The sequence below is a fragment of the Protopterus annectens genome, chromosome 3.part1 (genome assembly GCF_019279795.1).
Source record: "Protopterus annectens isolate FY-2018-M chromosome 3.part1, PAN1.0, whole genome shotgun sequence".
NCBI classification, from domain to species: Eukaryota; Metazoa; Chordata; order Ceratodontiformes; family Protopteridae; genus Protopterus; species Protopterus annectens.
Window position 1 is genome coordinate 355,177,967 of NC_056732.1, and position 26,455 is coordinate 355,204,421.

Here is a 26,455-nt window from a genome sequence, read left to right on the forward strand (position 1 = left end):
CTTAACTTGATAAACTGGACTCATCATTACTCTGACATCAGCAAGAAGATTATGTGAGTTGTAAGCTCCGACTGGGTCTCTTTAAGAACAAACACCTCATTCATACCCAAAGTGGTTTGAGAGTTTACTTAAAATCAGTCTGAGATGCAAGCTTTCATGAAGGGTGAACCCTATCTGATTTTCTGTAGGGACTGGGTCTTTTTAAGAATTAACACCTCATTCATACCCAAAGTGGTTTCAGAGTTTACTTTATATCAGTCTCCGTTTTCTACCCGGAACATAAAAAGCAGGGAGATCTGAGTGTGCATATTCTGGATGTGTATAGGCAGTTCAGGTACTATATTGCAGAATTAAGCCCTTTAGAAAAGCAATCAGCTTTTTATTTTTATTTATTTATTCTTTGTTGGCTGGGTTAGTCCCTGTAGGCTAGTATCCTATTTTTAGGGGAGAACTGAGGAGATATTTATTACTACTAGGTGAAATTTGGCCAGGACATTGGGGAACTTCCCTTACTCTTTCTGATAGGTGCAGTATGATCTCTTACATCCACCTGAGCTACCACAAACTCAGACAGATGGGGCTTCAGTTAAATGTCTCATCCAATGGAAGATTTTTATAAATGGGCAAAAAAAGGATACCCTTGTCTAAATGGACAATGTCCAGGTGCTTGTGCTCAGTATTGTGTTTTGTTAATCCCACCACAACAAAATAATTCCAGGCAGTATCCAGGCACATTCCAATAGAGCCTTGTTTTCTCACAAGGCATATTGGAAATATGTGGACTCTCGCATTCTAGAGGCAGCTGCATGGTCCTCTCTACATACTTTTACAAAGCAATACAAACTAGATTCTTTTTCTAGCCCCAGGTCAAACTTTGATAGGACTGTTCTGCATGGGCTCCTGGATTCATAGCCGTCCTCCTCCCAGGATAGATAGTCTTTGATATTCAACCCACATAGCCTAAGAAGTACTGCAGCATTGGGAATGATGAACATAGTACAGTTGTGTAAGTTGCCCTTAACCATGACAGCAGAGTTTCGTATTCCTCACTGTTGCAGTAGCCACACCCACCGTCTATCCCCTTGTATGTCATTGTAGTTGGGATATAAAGTTGGGTTGTGTTTGTTTCTACTTTATATATTTTGTTATTATTATTGTTTGGTTATTTCAGGATTGTTAGGCTTTTCTGTCATTGTGTGGGAAGAAAATGCTGAGACTAGCTTCAGTTTGACAGCTGATTTTCCTCCACTGGATTAGATGATCAGTAGTCAGAGTGACGGAGTTTAGACAATCAGCAATTAGTGTGACAGAGTAGGGGCGGGGGAGCCAGAAATGTTTGAATCTGTCCATTTTTTTGTTTCCTGTATGAGAAATACCCAGTATAGCCTAAGGGCTTGTGCAGCAGTGAGGAATTTGAACATCTACTGTTATGGATAAGTGCGAACGACTTTAGTTTACAGTGCATGATAGGGACAAAAAAGAAGAGGACAGGCTGCATAGGGTACATATGGGTGTGCGAAGTAGATCAAGCTGAAGGGTAATGAAAGAGAAGACGGATGCAGATTATAGTCGTTAGGGAAGTTAGCTTGATAAATATAAGCTGCTTATACAGGAGAGACAGTAGGACATGAAGAGGAGACAAGATGTGAAACTTGAGGAATTGTGATTTATACTTATAAATGTGGGAGTGTTTATGGGTGGAGAAGCAAAGAGGTATGGCTGAGGATGGAAGCCAAGTAAGTCTTTATATTCCATTAGTGGCTAACTAGTTTTGTGGATACTAGTTACTGTAAGTAGCATTAAGTAAATATGATGTTGTGTTGCATAAAGAGACTGGTTGATTACTTGATCAGACAGATTTATAAAGGATGTACAGGAATAGTTAAAGAAAAGACACACATGCAGCCCAAAGACCAAAGTGCATTGGTGGTGAGCAGTACCAGCTGAGACTAACCATTGTGATTATGTAGATACAAGGAGGAAAAGCAGTTTGATCCCAGAATAATACTCCTTGCGAACAGTTGTGAATAATGTAGCAAAGACATAAACCACAACACATTCTTCATACGGGTCACTGCTGCAGCAGCCATAATGGTTATAACACATGAAGGACATAACAGCCAGCCAGCTTCCAATGTTTCAGGGTACCTTCCCCATGCCAAACTGTTAGTCAGTTTGAGCTGAGCCCTCTAGACCCGGGGAAGCAATCTAGTTTGTAATGCTTTGTGAAATTGTGGAATGAAAACCAAGCTGCTGTTTCTATAATAGTTCTAGAATACAGCCCTTACCAAAAAGCCACAGATGGAGACAAGGCCCTGGTAAAATAAGCCTTAACCCTGCCTGGAATAGATTTGTTGTGGTGAATATTACAAAAAGTAATAGCATAAGCAATCATTTGAAAATTATCTGTATTAACAGTGGTTGTTTCTTATTTTTACCTTTACTTTCTCTGAGTTGATGTCACTGAGTTTAAAAATCACCATTCATTTTCAGTGGCATCAAGTGTGGAAAACTAATTTGACAAGGAGTATTTTCAGAGAAGAGGAGACTAAAAACATTAGCCGATTGGGATAAAAGTGCTAATATTTACTTTATGGACCGCTTATAGTGGTGCAAAAAGTAAATCACCAAGGTGTGGCAATGCACTTTAAGGGCAGCTCCTACATTTCAAACCCCACATTATTTAAAAAGCATGTGAACAGTAGTTCTGTTACTAAAAGCAATGTCCACTATGATAAATTAAATTAAACAGACAATTACAATTTCAGAGCTGAGATTTATTCACTTTTAAGATAATCCAGTATACTAGGTATTGAAATGCATCTTCTCTCTCAAATCCATCTGACTGAAGTGCTGCCTAGTTACATCCCACCAATGAGTTCAAAACTTGCAATGATAGACAGATCAGTGTAGCCAATGAACACGTGAAGTTACAGCTGCGAACTCATAGTGCTGCTACCTGTCAAAACATTTTAAAATGATGCTTTCATTTGAAAAACATCTCCTTCAAATACTTTGTTAGAAACAGCATGTACCTACTTGTTTTGTTTAATTAATAATTTTCTTGGGTGGGGAAAGCCAGGGTACCTTTTTGGCTAGGCTTGTATGGGCCCTAGGGCCGATAGCCTAGTACCTACTTATGAGCCTATAAAATGCACCTCTCCTATTTGTTCCATACTGTACTATGAAGGAGTCCCTGTGTTCAAGGCTATGTGCATATGCAAGATAATAGATCTTAATACTGTTCTTGCAGAGTCATATCAGCTTAATGTATGCATCTTTATACACACACACACACACACACATGTATGTATATATATATATATATATATATATATATATACACACACACAGACACACACACACACACACACACATATATATATATATATATATATATACACACACACACACACACACAGACACACACACATATATATATATATATATATATATATATATACACACACACACACACAGATATATATATATATATAGATAGATATATACATATACATGTATATATTTAAAATAGCATTACACACCAGTGACAAATGAACACTATGCTTTAGTGTTTGAAATGAAACTCAGCAAACAATTTCAAGGCTCTGAGTTTCTCCAGTCATTATGACTTCTGCATGTATGAATTTAATCAGCATATACATATGCACATAATTCATACTCTAGCAGGGTTTTATTACTAAATATATTTTCTCTTATATTTTTCCTTCTTCTTCACAAAGGCTGGTCTGGCATAAGTGTTTTCCAATTTCTTGCAGATCATTATAGATAAATATGAGGATAACTGCATAGCTGTGTGCTATATGATGCAGCGGGCACTGGAAATAAAAGGCCTGCAGAATAAACACCTGCACAGACAGTAGCATTTCAACAACAAATGGTTGGCTGCCTTGTAAGCATCAGTTAGGAAACCACTTTATCACTTCATGGAAATTGCAAGTCATTAAACAGTCTGGTGGCTAAACACAGCTATGAACACGACTTTGAGTGTGTTTGGGTGCCTGACCTTGCTAAATGAGCCCTTGTTATTACTTGTCAGACTTGTTTTTTATTAACCCTGGCTGATAAGATACAGGTTACTAGTTCATAAGACATCATCATGGCTTACTGAGCTAATATGCTACTTAAAAAGTCTGCAGCAGTATATTTCTTTCTTAGCAAAAAGTAAAGCACATTACCTCCCAAGTACTTACTTGACTAAGAACCTATATATCACAGCTTTAGTTATCTGAAGTTCTGGTGCTGGAAATGAATAAATACATCAGGTATCATATTTCACTACAATCATGAGAGAAACAATTTAAAAAAAAATTAAGAAACTTTAATGTTTGTTTCTGCCAGCTTAATCCATGACAGCAAATGGTTTGACAATCTCATGGTTTATTTAGTTATTTAACAGAATGCAGTTATTTATTTATTTATTCAACATTTGTTTACTGGAAAAGTCAGGCTTTGAACGAGCCAATTTTCAGTGGAAGCCTGGGGAGAAACGTTCCAGACGCATGTCTTTTGTAACATGGGAGGAAACTGGAGCACCCGCAGAAAACCCACATGAATGCAGGGAGGACATACAGACTCTGCACAGAAGACACCCCAGCGGAGAATCAAACTGGAGAACCTCTTGCTGTGAGGTAACAATGCAAACCAATGCACTGTCCCAGTTGTACCTGTCATTACAAAAACAAAAATTGTCACAAAATCCACATGCTGTAGTAGCAAAAAAAAAAACTTCTAGTTTGATACCCAAAAACATTACAAGGATGTAGAAAGGATTATCCTATATACTCGTTCTGCTTACTTATTCCTGTCTTCTTTGTACCATCATTTGTCACTAGCCTGCTCTAACTATGTCTCATTCGCACCATCACTCGTCACTAGCCTGCTCTGTCTCCTTCGCACCATCACTCATCACTAGCCTGCTCTATGTCTCCTTCATACCATCACTCATCACTAGCCTGCTCTAACTATGTCTCCTTCATACCATCACTCATCACTAGCCTGCTCTAACTATGTCTCCTTCATACCATCACTCACCACTAGCCTGCTCTAACTATGTCTCCTTTACTCGTCACTAGCCTGCTCTGTCTCCTTCACACCATCACTCGTCCCTAGCCTGCTCTGTCTCCTTTACACCATCACTCATCACTAGCCTGCTCTAACTGTGTCTCCTTTGCACCATCACTCGTCACTAGCCTGCTCTCTCTACATCTTCTGCCCTTTATAAGTTGTTTTCCTTCGCACCCCCCTCTACTTTTCTACTGATCACAGCACTGCTACTATTGAAACAATGACATTGCTACTACTTTGGAACACTGAAATATTTAACTGCTTTTGACATTTACTAACTGATTTGTATTGTAATGTTTAACGCATTGTTAAGATATTTATGATGTATTTGTTTTTGTATCTCTGTATGTAATTATGAAACAGTCTACCTGGCACATCTTTTGCCTAAATATCATGCTAGTTCAGCTATGAATTACTTATCAATGTTTAGGTTTATGGATCTTTTCTACCCAGACCTCCACTGAAAAGGGGCCATGCATGGGCCATTCAGACAAGCCCAGTAAATGAATGAATAAATAAATGTCCTACTAGTAGGCAAAAGACACATGGCCATTCTCTGAATGGCTGATTGTCTTTGACTGATCTGTTGCAGTCCCTGAATTACAAATAGGTGAACTGAATTGCACGAATGGGAGGGATTAGTACCACAAAGAAAGATGAAGAGGAAGGAAAAGGTGTAGCTACCTAATGGGAGGTGGTTGCAAAAAAAAAAAAAAAAAACACAATCTGTTATATTAACCACCAGAGGAAATCCAGGGAGGAGTACAAGCACATAATGTCTGTGCAAACTGCTGTAGGAATGCAATCCATGGATCCTTGTGTAGGATAACTGTTTCTATATTACTCAACTGCCCCTGCCATTGCCTCATGCTCAAACATTTCTCATGAAGCATCTGCTGGTCCTACCGTTTACACGTTTACACATTTTGCTGCATTTCACAGTTCAGCTTGGTGTTTTACACATGAGAATTTCGTCACTAATTGCAGACACTACAATGTCAAACTCCCCCTTGTTCCGACCTTGCAAGTTGAACTTCAGTGGTCTGCTGCTGTGTACAACAACAATCTTACCCATCCTGCTGTTTGTGGGGGGGGTTAAGGCTCAATGCTTTGTAGCACTGCTGCTAAATGTAATCTTGTGTTTGGTGCCTGGAGCTTCCATTTTCCTTCCATGTGACTTAGACCACACAGCCCAGCCTTTTAGCACAGGAATGCTGAACAAAGCTAAAATAATGTGGGGATAATGGCCAAAAATCAGGGACAGATTTTACATCTTTCTCTTTTAAACTTAGAAAGTTGCTGCAATAACATGTTTTGCAATATCATGCATTTGCTAAAAGATATGAAATCTGGAACTCAAATGTCTGTCAATATTTACTGACTTCAGTCTTCAATGGTTTACCAGGAAAAACACAAATTTCTGAGTGAAAGCCAAACATATGCAGTAACAATATGAACATTCTGTGAAGTTCTGGCCATCTTAGAGGCATGACATATGGCAAACATAGTTATCCATACACTGTTCCTGGCTGTAAAATGGAACAGGTTCCTGTAAATCATTGGTGCAGCACAGATACTAGAATACATAAACAAACGGGTAGCATAGGATTAACATATGTGCAATCTGTGCCTTCACTTCTGTTCTCCTAAAGTTTTGGCTTTGTTAGAATTCCTTCAGCAATGATAATTATTTTAAAACACATACCCTCTTTTTGCTTCCTACTTCTCAGCATTAGCAACAAATGCGTCACCGTGTGGTTGGCCTAAACATGTTAGCTGCTTGGGAAGATAGTGGTACTCCCCCCAGTCCTGTTTTGGAGGGGGTATTTCTTCCCACCTGGAAATGAGATGATCCAGTGTTCCAGTACCACCTCATATTCAAAGTGATAAGTGAAGGGGGAAGTGCTGATCCTTGCTATGTACACCTTCCAGAGGTGAGAGGTGTGACTTAACAGTGCAAGGTACCACCTTCCTCACTGCAGTCTATCTCAGGCTTTTGCATGGAAAGGAAACTGTTCTGTGGGAAAAGCAAACATTGGGTAAGAGTGTTTGACCTCTGCCTTATTGAGGAAATGGATTTCATTGGTCCATAGTGGAATTAGACTTTAAAACACACCTCCCAACTGTACAGAATTTCATAGAATGTCCAGATTTCTGCATCATATTTTGATCTGTTCCTCTTAAAAGTTATGGCTTTCTAGCAAAATCACTGACGACGGAAGTCACTAAATATAGACAGACATTTGAGTTTCAAAATTCATACTTTCAGAAAATGTATACTACTGCAAAATCTGTTATTTTCGAAACATTCTCAGTTTATAACTGCAGTATTTAAAATCTCTCCCTGATTTTAGTTAATTTATTTCCCCTATTGTTTTTAGCTTTGTCCAGATTTTTTGCACTTACAGGATGATAGGTATGCTGTAAAGCATAAAATAAATGTAGTACTTTACTTCTTAATCAAAATGTATTGGCTAACTCTTGTTAATTAACCAGTCCAATCTAGGCTATAATGCCCCTATCCCATATGACACAGTTAACACAAACTGTAAGTGAAACAAAAGTCAACCATCCTGTTGGAAAAAAAAATAAAGGGAACACAGACATAGTACAATGTGTGTATACAGAAGGAAGATACGCTGCAGAGCAGAAATTACTGAGATGATGTGTTAAAGAAAGTACAGTTTATCTTTTGGTGTTAGATATTTTAATAAGCCCTATCAGACTTTACATTTATAGGTTCATAGGTAGGTACTAGGCTATTGGGCCTAAGGCCTATGTAAGCCTAGCCAAAAAGGTAACCTGGCTTTCGCCATCCAAGAAAATTATTTTCCTGTCCTTAATTTTTGCAACTTCCATGTATATTCTTTTCTGTGAAATGCATTCTGTAGATCTAGTAGCAATAACACTCATTCCCTAATATTAAAAACAGTAATTGTTTTGATCTAAGTGTACCAGTTGCTAAATACATTTGATAAATATTATGGACAAAATTCTCTCTTAGTTTCATACATTCAAGATATCAGCGATGCACATTGTATGCATGTCATCATTTTTTTCCTACTGTCAAAGTGCAAAGTGGCATTCTGTAATATTTATTTGTAAAAGTAACTTCCTGTTGATCCTCACCGATTCTGTTAATGTGGCATGCCAGCTGATGTGTGTACAAGGTTATTTGTTTTTCAGACAGATAGGCTATTTATTTCACTGGCATGGTTCATCCTCTTGCTCAGTTGAAGGTCACCCTGATCTTGCAATGATACAGTATCAGAAATTATGTGAAATCTCATACGGCCTGACAGCAGAGCAATGCTCGACAGGCCTGTCAGCACGCACTGTGCTTCTTAGATTTCACAGCTCCAGTGTCTCTTCACTCTTGCATTTTCAATCTCACTTTCTGTTGCTTCTCCCATGTCTTTCTTACTGTTTTTATCAGTTTCAAATTAACTTTGTTTTGTTTAAATTTCACCTTTATTTGACCACTGGCAATGTCTTATAGTAATTATTTCTGCCTTATATTCATTTTCTGTCAAACATTACAATGCCTTATTATTTCCAAACTGTCACTTGTGAACATTCATGTTGACTGCCATTTTTGATGCACAAGATCTTGATGCCATTGTCATATTTTGTGTATCAAAATGCTTCATAAAATTGGATGTCCTCTTTAGATACGCAAAGACACTCACACATGCAGTCATGCACCCACCTACAAATGTGTACACACACACACACACACACACACACACACACACACACACACGCACGCACGCACGCACGCACACACACACACACACACACACACACACACACACACACACACACACACACACTTTGCATACACTTACACACAGACACAAAGACATACATTTGCTTTTTGTCTCATCAATCTGTGATATACTCTTCTATCCCAAAATGCTATTTGTTGTCAGTAGCACTATCTCTGACCATTTTTTGAAGATATCCATAATTTTCTTTCCTTGCTTTATCACTTCTGATCATATCTTATGCTTTTGATCTCACATTAACCTAGAGTTTTCTATCATATGTGTATTGGTATCGCTTTGTTCATTTATCTACTAATAAGGAAGTTAGATTAAATAGGCTAATAACAAAACTAAAAGTAACAATTTGAGCCAAAGTCTAAGGATTCATAAAGAAATTAAAATAAATCCGTTTATTAAAAAATAACCACCATGGATTAAGCACTTTCTTCCTTAATACATGAGGACTTCATCACAATCATTTTTATACTAAAATCACACCTACTAAATTATTCATTTACATAATTGAACAGTGGGATTTAAAGTGTAACCAACATTAAAGAACGAATATCAAACTCAAAACTAATACATTGACTAAAAACACTTCTTCAGAAATATCAGATATCATATTGAAAAAATATAAATAACTGTGTAATTAAAACACATAAATATTACATTTTGTAGCTCTCTTAATTAAAACAGGTTGGATGGAAATATATTAATTTAATCCAGGTTGTAAGGCAGCCTGCAGCTTTAACTGCCATTTCAGTTCTTTATTTTCTAAAACCACCTTCATATCCCTACCCCTCAGGTTAAAGGGAACAAAGTCAATGATGCCAAAGATAAACTTAGAAAATGCAGGACAACCCAGTGAGTGTTTAAACAGTAAATCACAAGAAAGTAGTTTAGTATCCAATGTATTCTTAATAATTCATCAACATATGTGACATTATTTTTAAATTTGTAGTCCACTGCCAGTAATTCATGAGTGGTCACTCATTTCCATGATCAGTTGTACTACGTCTGTTTCCAGTTCTCTGTGATCAGACAAAAGCAAGGTTACAAGTTATCATCTGTAGAGCGCTATGCTTTCATTGATGTGAGTGAGTAAGAACTTTGATGTGTGCTGCTCCTTAAATTATAGTTGTTTACAAGGGTAAGCTGTGGTTACAGGGTAACAGATATTAATACAGTTTACACTGACTACATTTCAGACATCCACGGTGGTGCAGCGTAGCGTTGTTGCCTCACAGCAGGAGGTTCTCCTATTTGATTCTCGGCTGGAGTGTGGGGAGTGCCTTCTGTGTGGAGTCTGCATGTCCTCCCCGTGGTTGGGTGGGCGTTCGAAAGACATGCGTAAATGGGCGTGCCTTCGTTGAAGGTTGAACGTCAAGCTGGCACCCCGGCGTTCATGAAAATCTACTGCTGTATTTCAGCTGCTCGGTCGTGCTACTAATTATAGAGAAAAAAAGTGTAGACGCAGAAAGTGTGTCACTGCTTTGAAAGCCATGAAGTACTTAAAGCTTTCGCACAGACAGGCAGAAGTTGATAGTTGTTATGATGAACTAATAGCTTTAAAAGCTGTTAAACATTTCAGTCTGTCATTTGTGCTTTTCTGGGGGAGGGGCATTGACAGCTTTTGAAGCTGTTACCATTTCCCAGTGCTGTTCAGGTTATATATACGTTAGTGTGAGACTAAAGCATAAACAGTTCGGAAAGCTTTACATAACATCAGAGAGGTGCATAACAAGCTTGCCTTTTTCCTCGATTTTAAAGTGTAATCACCACACTTTGAGTACAACATAATTTATAATTGCCATTATAATTTTTTTTATCGTAGGATCCTTGGACTTCTGTGGAGTAATCTTACATCTAGGGGTGACTGTGGCTTCAAGCAAATCCATTAAACAACCAGATTCCATTTCCTTTCCATTCATGTGAAACTTCTTAACATTCTCAATGTCATCAACTATCCAGTTGACCTTATCTTTTACTAGTATAAAAGAAAAAAATATAAATGAGCTGTCATCATATAAGGAGAAATAAGGGCACTGCATACTTTCAGTAAACATGCTATGTGCCATGAGCTCATATATAATTCTGTGTTTATTTGGTTTTCAGAAAAGCTTATGCATTATCCCCCCACTACCTTGTAACCAACATTTTATGAGGAACTATTAGTAAAGCTTTTATTAGATATGAGATCAATCAGCTTAAGCATCATTAATTTATGATCCATATGTTGCTATGTCTAAGATGAAAGTAAGTATATGGTATCAGTGCTATATATCTGAGAGTCATTATTTTGTTGGTCACCGTGCTACTGCAAATGGAGTGCTCAGGACATAGAAAATGGTATACTCAACTTGTTTAGTCAACTATAGTATAGCTTTGGTGTTGTGCATTTGGTTGTGGTTGTGCAACCATGGTGGTGATATCTATATATAGATATATATAATGTATATCAGTAAGGGGCTGGGGGTGGAACACCCCCCATATCAAGGGGTGCAAGTGGCAAATCCCCCACATAAAGCATTGAGTGCGTGATGCATTTGTGTTTGAAGATATTTAGTTGAATTCAGTTTTTGTTGGCCATCACAAAGGGAAACATGATTAGTAATGATTTCAGATCTGGGCACTTCAGAAAGTCATGCAGTCAGTTTTATTTCACAAGATAGAAAACATCAAGAAATTGGTCTATTGGCATTTTTGACTATATTCCTGAATGTTTATGGCCCCAATTCCAAAAGACCACTATGTTAAGTGACACTTACACTGAAAGCAGGCTGGGAGCAGGTGTTTTAGAATCTAGTCCCTGTAATAAGCCTGCTCATAGACAGGCCTTACACTGAAGTAAGTCACTTATAGTGAGAGCAGGTTTATCAAAATCAGGGCAGACTTACACTGAGAGCAACTCTTTTGGAATCTGTCCTTATATGTACATTTGCACACTTACATGAAGACCCAGTTATAAACATAAGTGAGAAACAGGATCTAATGCATTTACTCACCTATCAGCAAACATGCTTTCCAACTGGGTAGCATGGCTTGTGCTAAAACAATGGTGGATGCAGTCCATAGTTAATCTGTAGAATTTGAACATGAAACTGCTGTGATTGATGCTATGGCTATTTTTGTGGCTATGGGGCCCTTTTAATATAGCATATATAACTACTTGATGGCCCTACTAATACAAGTTTAGAACAAATCAATTTTCAGTAAACAAGAGAGACACATCTTTTACAAACTTTCAGATTGACAGGATTTCATAAGTTGAGTTTACATATCAGCTCAAACTGCATATTTATCTGTTTGATGAAAATGAACAGGGATGCACAAGAAAGATATTCATGTACTTCTTTATGTTAATATTTACATTTAAATTTCAACTCAACATCTTTATAACTCTTTTTGAAGTTGCATCCTTAGAATGGATGCCTCAATCAAACATGTCAGTATTAACTATGCAGTGTCTATTAAGCACTTTGGTATCGTAAAGCAGTACTTATGTACTGACTCTAACTGTGGCATATTAATGTGTAGTAAACTACAGCAGTAACAGAACGAAGAGGCATGTGCAACATGTTTTTGTACAAAACTCTTATTTCTTACTTGTTTTTTATAATAAAAATGTATACATGCCTGCTTATTTTATTATTATAGTTTATCATGCATTATTTCTTTATTTTCTTTACTTTGAATGTAGCTAACATATCCGTGCATATGTCTGCTTAGAATACATAGTTTCCCTTTCTTAAACGAATTAATGCTTTGCCCCCCTTGCCATTTAAAAAAAGTCTCTTGGCAAAAATAAATGAATGAATGATGACTGTCACACTACAAAGGCTTATTTCTTCATCTTTCCATTTTTCAATACTTTTTTCATCATATTCATAAAGCTTTTCTTTTATTTTCTGATCCCTGCAAGGAGCACAGTGAGCACTGATCATAGAAAGAGTACTGTGACATCAGCAGAAGGTAAATCAAGATCTTAGCAAAATGAATGAGGTCAAAGGACCTGCAAATATGATTACAATCGCAAAGGCAAAGATAAAGGCCTGAAATGGTATAGCGCTTCTGTTTGTAAGGTCAACATAAAAAGCGCACTGCTTCACAAAATTTTCCTTATGGAATAAGCAACCATCCAAAACATTTACTAGATCCAGTTAGCAAGATTAGACAGATATTGTTCTGGAAAAATTATTTTGTATAAGAATTTATAATGTTATGTATCACATTGAAATGGAGTCATCGTGTAAACAATATTGATGAAACATTTGATAAATTATACAAGAACTATGAAAAGCAGCAGATGAAATGGATGGCAAAAGTAAGGGTAGGCAACAGGATAAATCTTATTTGAGGGAGAAACAATGGCAGTTACAGAATCCAAGCATGAAGCTAGATATTAATGAAGCTAATGCTTCATTATATATATTTAATTATATGTCACCCATGATGAAAGAGAGTTTGTCAAAGCAGCTTTTACCTATGCTATTTATGTATTTTTAATGTGAAAGTTTGCACAATTATTTAGTTAACAACCACTATATTAGTTCCCAGTTGTTTGTATATCAGGATAAATTGGATGATCTTCCATGTAGCCAGAGTAGAATATGTAAGTGTATTGTAATGGTATCATAAAAGAAAATGAATACCCTATTTTAGTATGTGTTAGGCAAAGGCTAATATGTACTTCTCAGAAAGTACTATGTACAGAAATGCTCATGCCCAGTGGTATACATTGGTTAAACATAACGAATGGTAAAGGTCAGGACCTAGTAAACACCGAGAGGATTTTAATAGCCATATTTGTATATCTAACATAAGACAATCATGGTCTGATAAAGGAAAAGGAAAGATGGTAAAGGATTAAGCTTTAATTTTAAATCATTGCAGATAAGGACTTTATCTATTCCGGTTGGAGTTTTAATCCTGTGATAAGTGTGTGTGTGTATAACAGAGTGATTTGTTATTTTTAGTTATATGTATCATGCAACTTATTAGAATTTATCCATTTCTTAAGAATTTTGGCAGTGGATGTTAGTCTAAGTGGATGACTACTTGTTGTATCGGAATTATCTAATAAGCAATTAAAATCACCCCCTAGAATCAGAGTCCCTTTTGATATACTATCAATAAGATAGAGATGTTGTTTAGCAGTTGAAGCACCCAGTCATGAGAGCCAGTAAAGGTTAACAAGCGTCCAAATTCTGTGATTGAATTTTAGGATAGTGATAGCTAGTAGTCCCTTGGGGGCTTCATCCTTTTATAATATTTGAGGGCAGATAATATTATTCTTCCATAGGATCATCACTCCTCTCCTTTAAGACTTAAATGAAGCATGAGTTAGTATTGTATAAGTGTTTGGTTTCCAAACATCCTTTTCTGTATTTTCAAAACGTGTTTCCTATAGGAATACTATTTGTGTTTTTTTTAAGTTAAGGTATATCAAAAGGTATGACCTCTTCTTTGAATTATTGATGCCATTTATATTAAGTGAAGCTAAAGACAAAGACATGCTGAGTTATAGGAATGATTTCTCCAATGGTCAGTAATAACTGATTTTATTATCTTAAAGCATTCAATGAAAAGTTGAGACTTCCAAACTTTGATTTGTTTAAGTGACACATTTGCAAGAATCATGACTATAAATATGATGTGAAGTATATTATAATCAGGCCTAAGTGCAGAAAGAAACAACAAAACAATCATATTAAAACATAGACAAACAAATAATGTAATTCCCCAACACATACATGGAATTAAAAAAAATCCCAATTTGAAAGATGAGATAAAATCAAACTGCTTTCCCAAGCCATCATGAACATACCTATTAGCTCTAAAATATACTAGTAAAGGGACTTGTGCTGTAAACATACAATTGATTGAACAGTTTCCACTAAGTTATTAAAATGTAGTGAGGAAAAAGGAGAAACACACATATATTAGTATCTTAAGTTACATATGTAATACTGGGTTTTGACATTCCTATCTTTGACATGAATTACTATATGAGATCAAATGAGTTTAAAACAAGTACAAAATCTTTATCTAATAGCCAGAGTCAATAAAAATTAATATTTTAATTACATTATCCAAAAATAAATAGGTACAAAGTAGTTGGGTGCCCCTTTTATAATATATATATATATATATATTTCAAAAGATTGGTGCACATATATTAGAAACTATTGTGAACAACAATAATGAACATCAAAGGAGTCTATAGCCTTAATCAGACATTTATATCTAGTGAGAGTATATGTCTGTCCAACTGAAAGTCTTTCATTTTGTATTTAAAAACATGTTAATTAACCAACAACTTGTGTAAAAATCTTTGGGATAGTGTAATACATATATAGAAAATGCATAAATGATTGAATGAGCATAGTTATTCATCAACACTCTAAGCTTTTGTCCATTCTATATTGTTCTAATCAAGTAAAAGCTGGATGTAAAAGTAAAAGCTCCCAAAGATTTATCTTTGGTTAAAATTAAGGGGCATCACAGTTACCTCAGTAAAATATATTAAAGTACATTTTGTTAAGATGAATAGATAATGTTAGACTGCATTTATTTTTATAGGATTCAAAGTCTGAATACATTGTTATCTGTATTATTTATAACAAGGAGTAGTGAATGACCAAATCAATAAAAGGAAAGTGAGGTGACTATATTAAAATGTGCTTAATGCTGACTGTTCATCAACACTGCAAAAATAAAACTTCATGTAGGCTATTCTTACAATGGTAATGACGCAGTGTCATATAGCTACTAAGCATTGTTAAGTAAAGGTAAGTGATGATTATTACATTTCCTGTATTATTAAAACAAACTTTTGTACATCATACTGTATTTCATCTTCTGTTTAGATGCAGATAATTTATTATGTGTTATATTCTAACCATTCATCTTGCACCTGTTTATTTCTTTTAATTCTGCAAGGACTTATTAACTTGCTCTTGTTTTCTAAACAATCTCAGTTGGAGTGTAGCTACTTTATGCAGTTTACATATAACAGAGAAATTTCATCAAACTTTGTAATAAAGAAGCAAGTTATATGTTCATTAAGAAAAGGAACCTTATTAACTAGGTTGTATTGATGTAACAAATCTTGCAGTTTTTAAGTTTACCACCAGAGGTCAACTCATGGATTTTAATCTATGTTAAATCTAGTTGTTTACACCTTTTATTCACCTCATATAAAACAGATGAAGTTTTTAGAAGTTTTTCTTGCCCAAGATTCTTACAGATTCTTACAGTTATAAAAGCTTCTATATAGACAAAGTCTGCTGACTGGACTGGACCTGAGGCCACTATCTTAGTGCAGCTATCTACAGTATCATAATCACATTTAACTGTGTGTTTATTCACCCTAAGAGCTGTCAGCAAAAGATTCTGAGAAGTACTGTTTGACAATGGCATCCAGGACCATCTCACACATGTTCTTGTCCCCATAATAATGAAGCATGTAATTTTATTTTATTTTTATTTTTTTGCATGTAACTGCCTTAATGTCTACAATTAGCAGTGCTACAACACCTTTTTTGTATGTCACTGCCTTAATGTCTACAATTAGCAGAAATATAACACCTTCTAGTCAAAAATGTCATTAGATGACACCCATACAGAACCTCTGGTCTTATGCAGCAATATGAAAAAGCTGTTAACCAGGTTCTGCTGTACAAATATTCTGTACTTGTCTTCAGTCTAATATAACTTCTTTGGAACTGAAGCTTGAGGGTACAGTTATAACAAAATGTTCTCAAATGCTTGTGCAGTTCAAGTATTACATAATTAGGAAACAGTACTACAGACTTTAAATTGTGTATATTTATGTTTCTAAGTCTGGACTGATTCAGGCTTATACTTGTTTCTGTCAGCTTTATTTTAAACTAGTAATCATATTAAACTGTTATTTTCCAGTTTCTAAACATCAGCTTGAAAATAGTAACTTTTTATGTAAATAAAAGAATCTAACTTACTTAAATGCAGCAGTCTGAGTGTTTTTAGCTTTGGGGTTCATCTCCAATACTGTTCCCTTTACTTCCTGTAGAGTGCAACATAGCAGAATGGACCAACATCTTCCAGAAGCCTTAGGGAAGACAGGGCAGTTTAAAAACAGCTCGAGGGTCATCTCGAGGTAAGAACAAGCTTCATCTCGAATTTAAACAACATTCTGAGTAAAAAATGGGCTAGTGAGGTAAAAAAGGGAACAATAAAGCTAAATAATGGTGCCATGTTTTCTAGTAGATGTTAGTGTAACAGATAATCTAACATTAATAAGACACTAAATTGAGTATTTAAGGTTTAATAAATAAAAAAAATTATCTAATGTAATTTATTGTGACACTTTATATTATGTAGTTGGTTAAACAAGCTGTATTAGTATTTTAATAAAGATTTATACATGTATACAGCATGGAGCCCTCCCCAACTCACTTAAAGAAGCAGCTGCACATATTAGATTTACTAACAGTGCCTTATTTGTAAATCAACTTTTTTTTGTTTTTTTTCTTTTTGGCTATAAATGATCTCAGTAGGCAATGAAATTAATCTTTTTTAAGCAATTCCTTAATATTATTGCTGTTAGTTAACTGTTTGTTCTGTGTGCTAAATGATATTTAAACAGCATTTATTACCGTAATGGTGCAGTAAGTATGAATTCAGGGACATTAATCATTAACAAAAAAAAGAACAAGATTTGATTATTTATTTACCAGTTGATTCTTTGAAGGGTGAATTTGTTGTAGCAGCTGAAGTCTCAGTTTTTTGTTTCTTCTTTTTGACATCATTCTTTGTATTTTTCTCAGATGTTTTCTTTAAAGAAGAGAGGGAAAATCCATATCCACTGGGATGGTCATTAGGTTACTGTTTGTTGTAAGGGAGATAGCTTCATCCATGTTATTAAAGATTTTTGTACCAGAAGAAAGGTGCATTTTGATTTTATCTGAATACAATATTTGGGCTCTGATGTTGTTTCGTTTCTGATGTTTAATTACTGGCCAACACTTCTTCCTCATTTCCAGAATTCTCACAGAGTAGTCATTGTCAAATCTGATGGGGTGTTGGTTACATTTTAATGTGGCTTTCCTCCAAGCTGTTTGTAACACTAGTTCCTTATCAAGATAAGAGATGAATTTTACAACAGTAGATCTCTGTGTTGCTGTGGGGGTGTGGGCACTGGCTTACAATTGCCCTATGAGCTCTTTCTGTACCAAACGAGAGCCCTTCTTGCAAGTCTAAAATTTTGGGAATCCAATTATTCAAAAATAAAATCATCTTCTCTCCTTCTGTTTTCTCTGGTACTCCGAAAATTCGAATATTGCATCTTCTTTCCCGATTTTCAAGATCATCAGTTTTATTCATTAGCCATGTGTTTTGTTTGAGAAGAAAGTCTGTGGGCAGTTCATCCTCCTTTAATCTTCCATCTATGTTGGTTATGGCTGTCTCCGTGTCCATTATCTTATTTTGATGTTGTTGTAAAAGGTCACTAAAAACTTCAGTTTGTTTAGAACTATTCTCACTTAATTTCCCCAGATTTTGTTGGAGGTTATCTGTCTTCAGTGATAGTGACTGCAGAGTGGAAGTCACCAGCTGTAGTTCTTTCCTCAGTGCAGCATCAGATTGTGAAGACTTGGAGCTGTTCATTTTCCTTCAAGTTTAGTCTCAAATAATTTGACAGGAATTGTTTGGAATAAAAACTTCAAAGTTTATTAAGTTAAAGTTTAGACTATTAGTAACTAGATTTTGTAAAATTTAAGGATATATATATATATATATATATATATATAAGTCTAATTTCTGTCTATTATATTCATTTTATAGAGCTCAGAAAAAGTGCTGTGCTTAGCTGGCCATCTAGCAGTCTGTTTATTTTTGACATTTGTTTACTGGGATGGTCCATCTGGGTATGTGCCTGTTTTCAGTGGAGGACTGGGGAGAAAAGCTTCAGGAACAAATCACATGTTTACAGGGTATGACACCATATAGTAACTTTCACATTCTATTACTATACACATACAGATAATCCTTATAGAACTTTTAAGGCAGACAAGATTATATACCATAACAATAGTTGTGACTGAAAAAACAGATAAATTATTTACATACAAGTATGAGACAGACATGACTGGATCCATGTCTCCTAGTTATGACAGGCATGATGCACAGATATTTGTGAAATAGTGGTTATATGCTTTTCTATGTCAAAACAAGTAGGAAAGCAATTTCTGTAAAATGTTTGCTTATTTTTATACACAAGAAACAGAGAAAATGTAGGAGATTCAGTTTCTATACATAAGTAAAAGGCAAAAGGAGGAAAGATTTTGACATGTGTGTTTTATAGTGGTGAAGAGAAGGTTCAGGCATTTCAGAATGGGAAATGTTACCAGAGGAGTTTACTAGAGTTTTCAATAGAATTTTATAAGACAGATATGAAAAAGGGGCAAAGATTGTAGTTCTGAGCATGGAGAAAGGTAGTGCATATCTCACCTGGTGTAGGTCATGAGTACAAGGATGCACTTATACTCGTGCATGTATCTGTTTTTTAATTAATTGGCACTCGGTAGTTTACATTGTTCATTCATTGTCTTACTGCATTCCTGAAGTGTGCTATTCTCAGCCATAGTCTGTCAGAAATAATGCTTTCCCACTTGGTATCTCTTCATAACACACTTCTTCTGACTATATGTTCTTTAGACCAGTATTTCTCTGATAAGAAGAAAATGCCTTCTTCTACTTTCCTTACTTGTTTTTTTTTTCTTTTTCTTTCCTCCCACAATTCATAATTCGAAACTGGAAGCTGTGACAACAGACTTAAAAGAACATTAAAAGGAAGGTTACATTTCTTTTTATATGTGTTTAAATAGCAATGAAATTATTTATTTATCTATTTATTGTCATTTGTTAACCGGGTTGGTCTAGCTGAACCAAAGGCCCGTTTTCAGTGGAAACCCAAGGAGAAAAGCTCCAGTTACAATTATAGTCATTAAAGTCAAACATTTATATCACAAATGGTATATACAAGTTTATATCTATACAGTGACAACAAGTTAGGCTGGGTGGATTATTTAGAAAAAAACAGGGTGTTCGTATGTAGTAGTACTGGCACTATGAAGAGGAGAGAGAATTGAGGAAAGAGTAGGATATGAGAGAACTAGGTAGATTAAGGAGGAGGGTAGATAGAATCAGGTTGGAGCTTGACAGGGACAGGACCAGGTGTTTTGTAGCAAGTGCTCAAGTTCAAGTTTGAACTGGGACTTATGAGGGATATTTCTTATATTATGTGGGAGGGAATTCCAGGAGTGGGCTACTGAGTAATTGTATAGTGATTTCCCAATATTTTTGTGGGTTTGTAGATGTCCAGGAGAAATTTGTCAGATTTTAGAAGCTGACGTCGGGGGTTGTATAGTGCTACAATATTAGAGATAGAGGGGCAGGTAGTGGGGCTGTACAGAATAGAGTGTGTTATAGGCAGCTGTGGAAGGAGCAACTGATTGGGGGATTCAGGCAATTGCAAAGACTAGTAAGTACTTTCATAGATACACTCCGCTTCATCAGTTAGTCTGATGAAGCGGAGTTTATCCATGAAAGCGCTTACTACTCTACTTTGTTTTTATTACAGGAACCTGCTGTGTGTAACCAACATGTTTTTTCTTTTTTCTTTTATATTTGGACTTTTTTGCTAGCTGGTTGCTTTATCTGGTGGTGAGGGATTTTTTTTTGCAATTGCAAAGATTTTAGGGCAAGGCAGTGGTGGGATTTATTGGGGAGATTGGAGGCAAACATAGCTATTTTATTGTAGGTTTGTTTTAGTTTGCTTGGAAGAGATGACTGGAGGTTAGTAAGGACAGGAACAGCATCCGGGAAACAGGTTAAGAGGAGAGACATGGCTAGTGAGGGTTTGGAGGAGGGAAAAAGAAAATTATGATTACGGTACAAGAGGATGAGTTTTTGGTGGGTTTTCCTTTTGCATTGATTGATATGTATATCGAATTTGAGTTCATCATCAATGGTGACACCAAGTAATTTAGTGTATGGTTCTGGTCTGATGATGGTATTGTTAAGGGAGGTGATGGAGAAAAAGGATTTGTGTTGTGCTATTGTTATAGGAAGAAAAAGTAGAAGATTATTTTTTTTTTTAGGATTTAAGATAAGTTGGTTATCAATGAGCCAGGTTTCAATGGAAGAGAAAGTGTTTTGGGTAACAGAAAGGAGTTCAGGGATATTGTGGGCAGTAGTAATAAGGGTGGAATTATCATCATATTGTAAGAGTGTTGAAAGGTTGGTAGCAGAGTGTAAGTTATTAGTAAAGATACTAAACAAGAGGGGGTAAAATAGAGCCTTGGGGAACACCAGTGTGGACAGGCAGAAATGGGGAGGTAACAGTTTGCCAGCATATAGATTGTAGCCTATTAGATAAGTAACTAGAGAAACAGGCTATAGAGGGGGTAGAGAGTTGAAGGTCAGAAAGTTTGGTTAACAGTTTAGAGTGGGAGACAGTATCAGAAGCCGTTGAGAGATGAAGGAAAAGACAGGAAAGAAGAAGGTTGTTATCACGGGCTTCTGCTACAGTTTAGGTGAACGAGAGTAGAGAGGTAGATGTGCTGTGATGGGGTCTAAAGCCATGTTGGGTGGGAGTTAAGAGATTATTATCAAGCAGGTGTTTACGTAGCTGAGAATGAATACATTTTTCTAGTATTTTGGAAAGTGGGGATAGTATAGCAGTGGGACGATAGAGGGATCAGTGGAGTTACCACCTTTGTGGAGAGGGATTGTGTAAAAGGATTTTCATAATTCAGGGACAACAGACTCAGTAATAGAATGATTAATGAGGATAGAGACTGGGTAGGCAATAGAGCTGGTAGGGATTTTAAGGAAGTGTGGAGGCAAGTTGTCTACAGAGCAAGAGCAGGGTTTGAGTTTATTTAGCTGGGATTTGATAAAGGCAGTGGGAACAGGTTGTAGGGAGAAGGTATTAGAGGAAGAAGGACTGGGAGATAAAGACAGAGAAGAGGTATTGGGGCTTTGTTGAGTTAGTTTTTGGATTGTTTCTATTAAGTGTTTGTTTAATAGAGCAGCAGTTTCAGAGGCAGCATTGAGATGGAAGGGATTGGGTGTGGGAGGGGTACTAGGATAGAGGATTGTGTTACTGGTGGACCAGAATTTCTTGGAGTTGGCATGTGGGCTGCAATGGTTGGAAGTGAAAAATGATCATTTATATTTAATGATTAGTGTTTTACACATTTTTCTGAGTTTTTTATAGTGTTGGTGTAGGGGAGATGTTTTATTTTTGGGCCAGGTTTTCCAGGCAGTGTCCCTGTGATGCATAATAGAATGTGTTTGCTTAGTGAACCAGGGGACACGGTTTCATTTTACTCTGATCTTTCTAGATGGGGCCATGGTGTTTAGTATGTCAAGAAATATTTTGTTGAAAGAAGTTACAGCATCATTTAGGGGGAGGCTATATAGGAAGGTCCATTTGATGTTGAACAGGGTAGTGTTAAAATTGTCAGGGTTGAAGTGAGTCAGATTATGACATACTCTGTAGAGGTGTTCTTTGGGTGACTGTTGAGAGTACGTGTGGACATAGCTAGGGGAATGGTCACTCAGAGAGTTGGGAAGTGTGCCAGGGTTATGATAGATACAAGGGTCAGAAGTTAGGATCCAGTCTATAATAGATCCTGAGGTAGAGGTTTTGCTGTTTCTGGTAGGGGAAGATATGAGTTGGTGGAAGCCATATAGATTGATGCCATGAGAAGGGGAAGTGGAGGAAAGTAAAGTCCAATTGATGCTTATATCACCAAGTATAAAGTAGAGCCTTGGGGAGCACCGGTGTGGACAGGCAGAAATGAGGAGGTAACAGTTTGCCAGTGTATAGATTGTAGTCTATTAGATAAATAAGCAATACTTTGAGAAAGCCAGGAAAGAATGTATTCAAGAAAAGGAGTGTTGTCTCCTGAGGGGATATAGATGGAGACAATGACACATTTGTTATGGGGGTTAAGATGGCAGTTTACAATGAGGATTTCTGTGGGAGCAAAGCTGGGTAGGGGAGTTGAGAGTGGAGAGATAGCAAGTTGTTTAGTGTGTAGTATGGCAACACCTCCACCTCTCTTACTAGCTCTGTCTACGCAATAAATGTTGTAGCCTGGAGGTAAGATTTCTGAGTTAGAGATGTGAGGTTTCAAACAGGTTTCAGATAGGGTTAAGATATGAGGAGAGTTAAGTTGAATCCAAGAGTGCAATTCAGTTGTTTTGTTAACAATACTTTGGATATTTAGGGAGAAGATAAGTAAGAATTTTACCATAAAGAGGTTGGAGGGTAAGAGTGGAAATAAGTACGGGGAGATTAGAGGTGTATGAGGGTTGTTGTGTGAGTCATGACTATAACAGAGAGTAGGAGCTGGTGTTAGGTAATGAAGTGATGTATGGTATGAGATACACAGGGCTAATTAGAGGAGAAGGGGGATAATGAATTAATGAGGGTACATCTTGGGGAATTGTAAGGTGATAGTTGCTGAATAACAGTAGGTATGCTCTGTTTTGTTGGATAGTGAAGATGAGAAGTAACAGGTAAATTATGCAGGGGAGTACGTAGTTTGGTAGAGGGAGAGTGCAGGAGGTGGTCTATTGTGAAGTGGGAGGGGAGTGGAAATATTGGGTGGGAAAGTGGATTGGTGAATGTTTGGTGTGGGAGGAGTTTAGAGAGTATAAACCTATGGAAGGGGATGGGTGGGAATGGGGGTAGGGTATGGGAGCAGACTGAGCCTGAGCATAGCGAGGTCGAATGGAGTAGGTTCCCTCGGTTGGGAGCAGGACAAGATTCAGTATAAAAAACAATCAGTCAGGTAAGTTCTGGGAGGATTACACCTATAGAGAGGGAATCAAAGTGAAATCTAAGGCTGGGCGGTAGAAAAAACAGGTATGGGTCTGGAGCTCTAAAACCTAAAAGAAATTGCCTTGGAATGGAGTGCACTGCTTTACTTTGGGGGGCACTAGCAGCTCAATTGTGTTGGGTGTTGGTATGTGTTTAGAACACTATAAGTGAACACTAGAAATACTAGAGGGAAAACCGTACATGTGCTATGAGTTATTATGTGCTAGCAGCGCAATATATGGGCAGTATAAACACAAGATTCAGGTCAAGTTTACGTATGTACTAACAGAAATCAGCTCCAAAGATGCTAAGAGCTATCAATTCCTAGGCAATACTGCTATCTAGTGGCAGAAAGGAATTAAAGGAGAAAAGATGGGAAGGTAAATAGAAAAAAGTAGCAAAGTAAAAGCATTAAAAGAGATGAATAGCAGGTCAAAGAGAAAAAAAGGGGATATGGGGGGGTTCACAGCGTATGCTGCGTCCACTAACAACAGTCAACACTGTAGCAATAACATTACAAAGCTGGCAAAAGTAGGCAAACACCTACCTTAAAACTCAGCAAGGGAGCACATCTGGTTCCGTTCATTTGTCTTAATACTTTTAGTGGTATTCCACGGGGTTTGAAGTCAGCAGGAGAAATGTATGCAGTTCTGTCATCAGCTACCGTTAAATGAAGCTAGCATCATAAATTCTGCCAAACTAGATTACAAGACATGGCTCTGATATTTATTTTGCTAAGTTACCCAGTATTTTATTGCATTGCTGCTCAAAAACTGTATTCTGCAACATAAAATAAATACCTTGTCTATGTTAGCATGAAGGCACCACACTGAGAACTAGCCAAGCTAGTGGTACTGCTAGCTTTGTCTTTCAGATTATATCTGCTGTTCTAAACAAGTCACAGATTGAATCTAGTTTGCTCACCTGATGTAAATGGTCTCACAGGATAGTCTCTTAGCTAGTGCATGCATGATATGTCCAACTCGGACATGTGTGAATGGGCATGCTAGACAGGCCAGAGATGCTGGAAGATATAAGATAAGATTAGTTACAAATCAATAAAGTAGTCCACTATCTAAAAGTAAAAAATACTTTCAGTTTCAGAAAAAAATATGATGTCTCATTCTTGCAGAAAACATACCCTAAGTGCTGAATGCCATTTCATTTCAAATGCACACCTGCTGTCTAAATTGTGTGACTTTTGCCCTGCAAATTCCAAGCTCCATAATATTTCCTTCAGTCAGGCTTATTCTCACAGGAACTCATACTGTGGTTGTTAGGTAAAATTAGTGGTCATGTTCAACAATTATTAAAAGGTTAACATATGTGCAATTATATCTGGAGCAGAAAAAAAATGGCAGCTGTCTATACTGAGTTTTCATTTCACTAGTTCTGCATAAAATTGCTAACACATTTTTGTGCAAGATAAAACCAAGTCAAATTACTGTGGCAGAAAGATAAATAAAACACAAGCCAAATCAAATAAGTAAAGAACATTTTGGTGTATCGAACTTAAGCTTTTAGTGGTGTCTTTGTGTTGAACTTAAAATGGCATGTCAGCCAGTTGTAATACTTATAGGCAATGCACATGATCTAATTAGAATCTTAAATGGCCAATCTAAAACACTAGTAGGACAGACTGCTACTCAGAAAAAAAAACACTTATATTGCATGTATTTTCTAAATTAAGTTATTATTTGCACATAGAATAAATTCATAAAGTACCTTGTTGTGCATTGTCCAAATAAAAATTGCACATTTTACCATGAGTTTTAATCTTTGAAATGACTTTTATAAATTAAGATTTTAGTACAGCAATGTAGATTTAATAGAAAGACACTGGACTAAGTGGATGTGCTGTCCAGTTTCTGCTGACCTAAAAAGACAAAATAGTGGATTTGAGGAGAGGTTTTTATATTACTGCTAGAAAAATGGAAATTATGGGTAGTGAAGAAAGAGCCAGTGTTGACAATTGTTGATTAAAAACATTTGCATCCTGACACTAAAGTTACAATGGTTGAATACCTTTGAAAGAGCACAGAATATGAAGGACTCTTCTTGGATAATGGGCTGTGACAGCATAATTGAGTTAGAGTGTCACTCAAATAATATATATTCTTCAGAAGTTATAGATTTCAACATTACCTCTGCCACAGGATTCCTTCTTCAGACAATTTCAGTCTGATGAACAGCATTACGAAGACTTTGCCTTATGGAAGGTAAGGCAAAGACAGAATCAGTGTCCATTCATTACTCACCAATGAATTTACTAGATGTTGAGTTAGCACAAGAGTGTCATATTCATGTTGTGTTGATTTCTCCATAGTAAGGAAAATGTAAAGTAAATATAACCTTCTTCCTTCATACAGTTCTCCGCTTCTACTAACAAATGATCTACTGTGGTGATTTTTTTGTGTATGTATGTCTGTGATTTCATGTGTATGTGTCTTAAGACCATCAACGCATATTCACTAATTAGGTAAAAAGTTAAAGTTAAAATGAAACTACTGTGTGTATAAAGAATGTTCCACAGGATATGCAGGGTTTATTCCCTTTTCTCACTACTTTGCCTACAAAGTGAGGATGTTGTGATATATCCAACCCACTACATTAAATCCTATTACAGAAAAGGGATATATAGCTGCATGCACTAATTCTTACACTCTGGGAATTGGCATGCAATGCAGATCCAGATCATGGTCAAATGGAGCCCTAGGCA

The 26,455-nt window shown here is 36.5% G+C and overlaps 1 protein-coding gene across 2 annotated transcripts in view; it reads left to right on the plus strand.

Moving 5' to 3' along the window:
- Positions 1 to 26,455, plus strand: part of CREB5 (cAMP responsive element binding protein 5) — a 1,721,100-nt gene that overhangs the window by 752,395 nt on the left and 942,250 nt on the right. The window contains exon 7 of one of the 2 annotated variants that reach the window (XM_044066812.1): positions 16,912 to 16,998. The exons of the other annotated variant lie outside the window; for it this stretch is intronic. Coding sequence (XP_043922747.1) covers positions 16,912 to 16,998 — 87 coding nt within the window. The remainder of the gene's footprint in view (positions 1 to 16,911; positions 16,999 to 26,455) is intronic. 2 annotated transcript variants of the gene reach the window in all.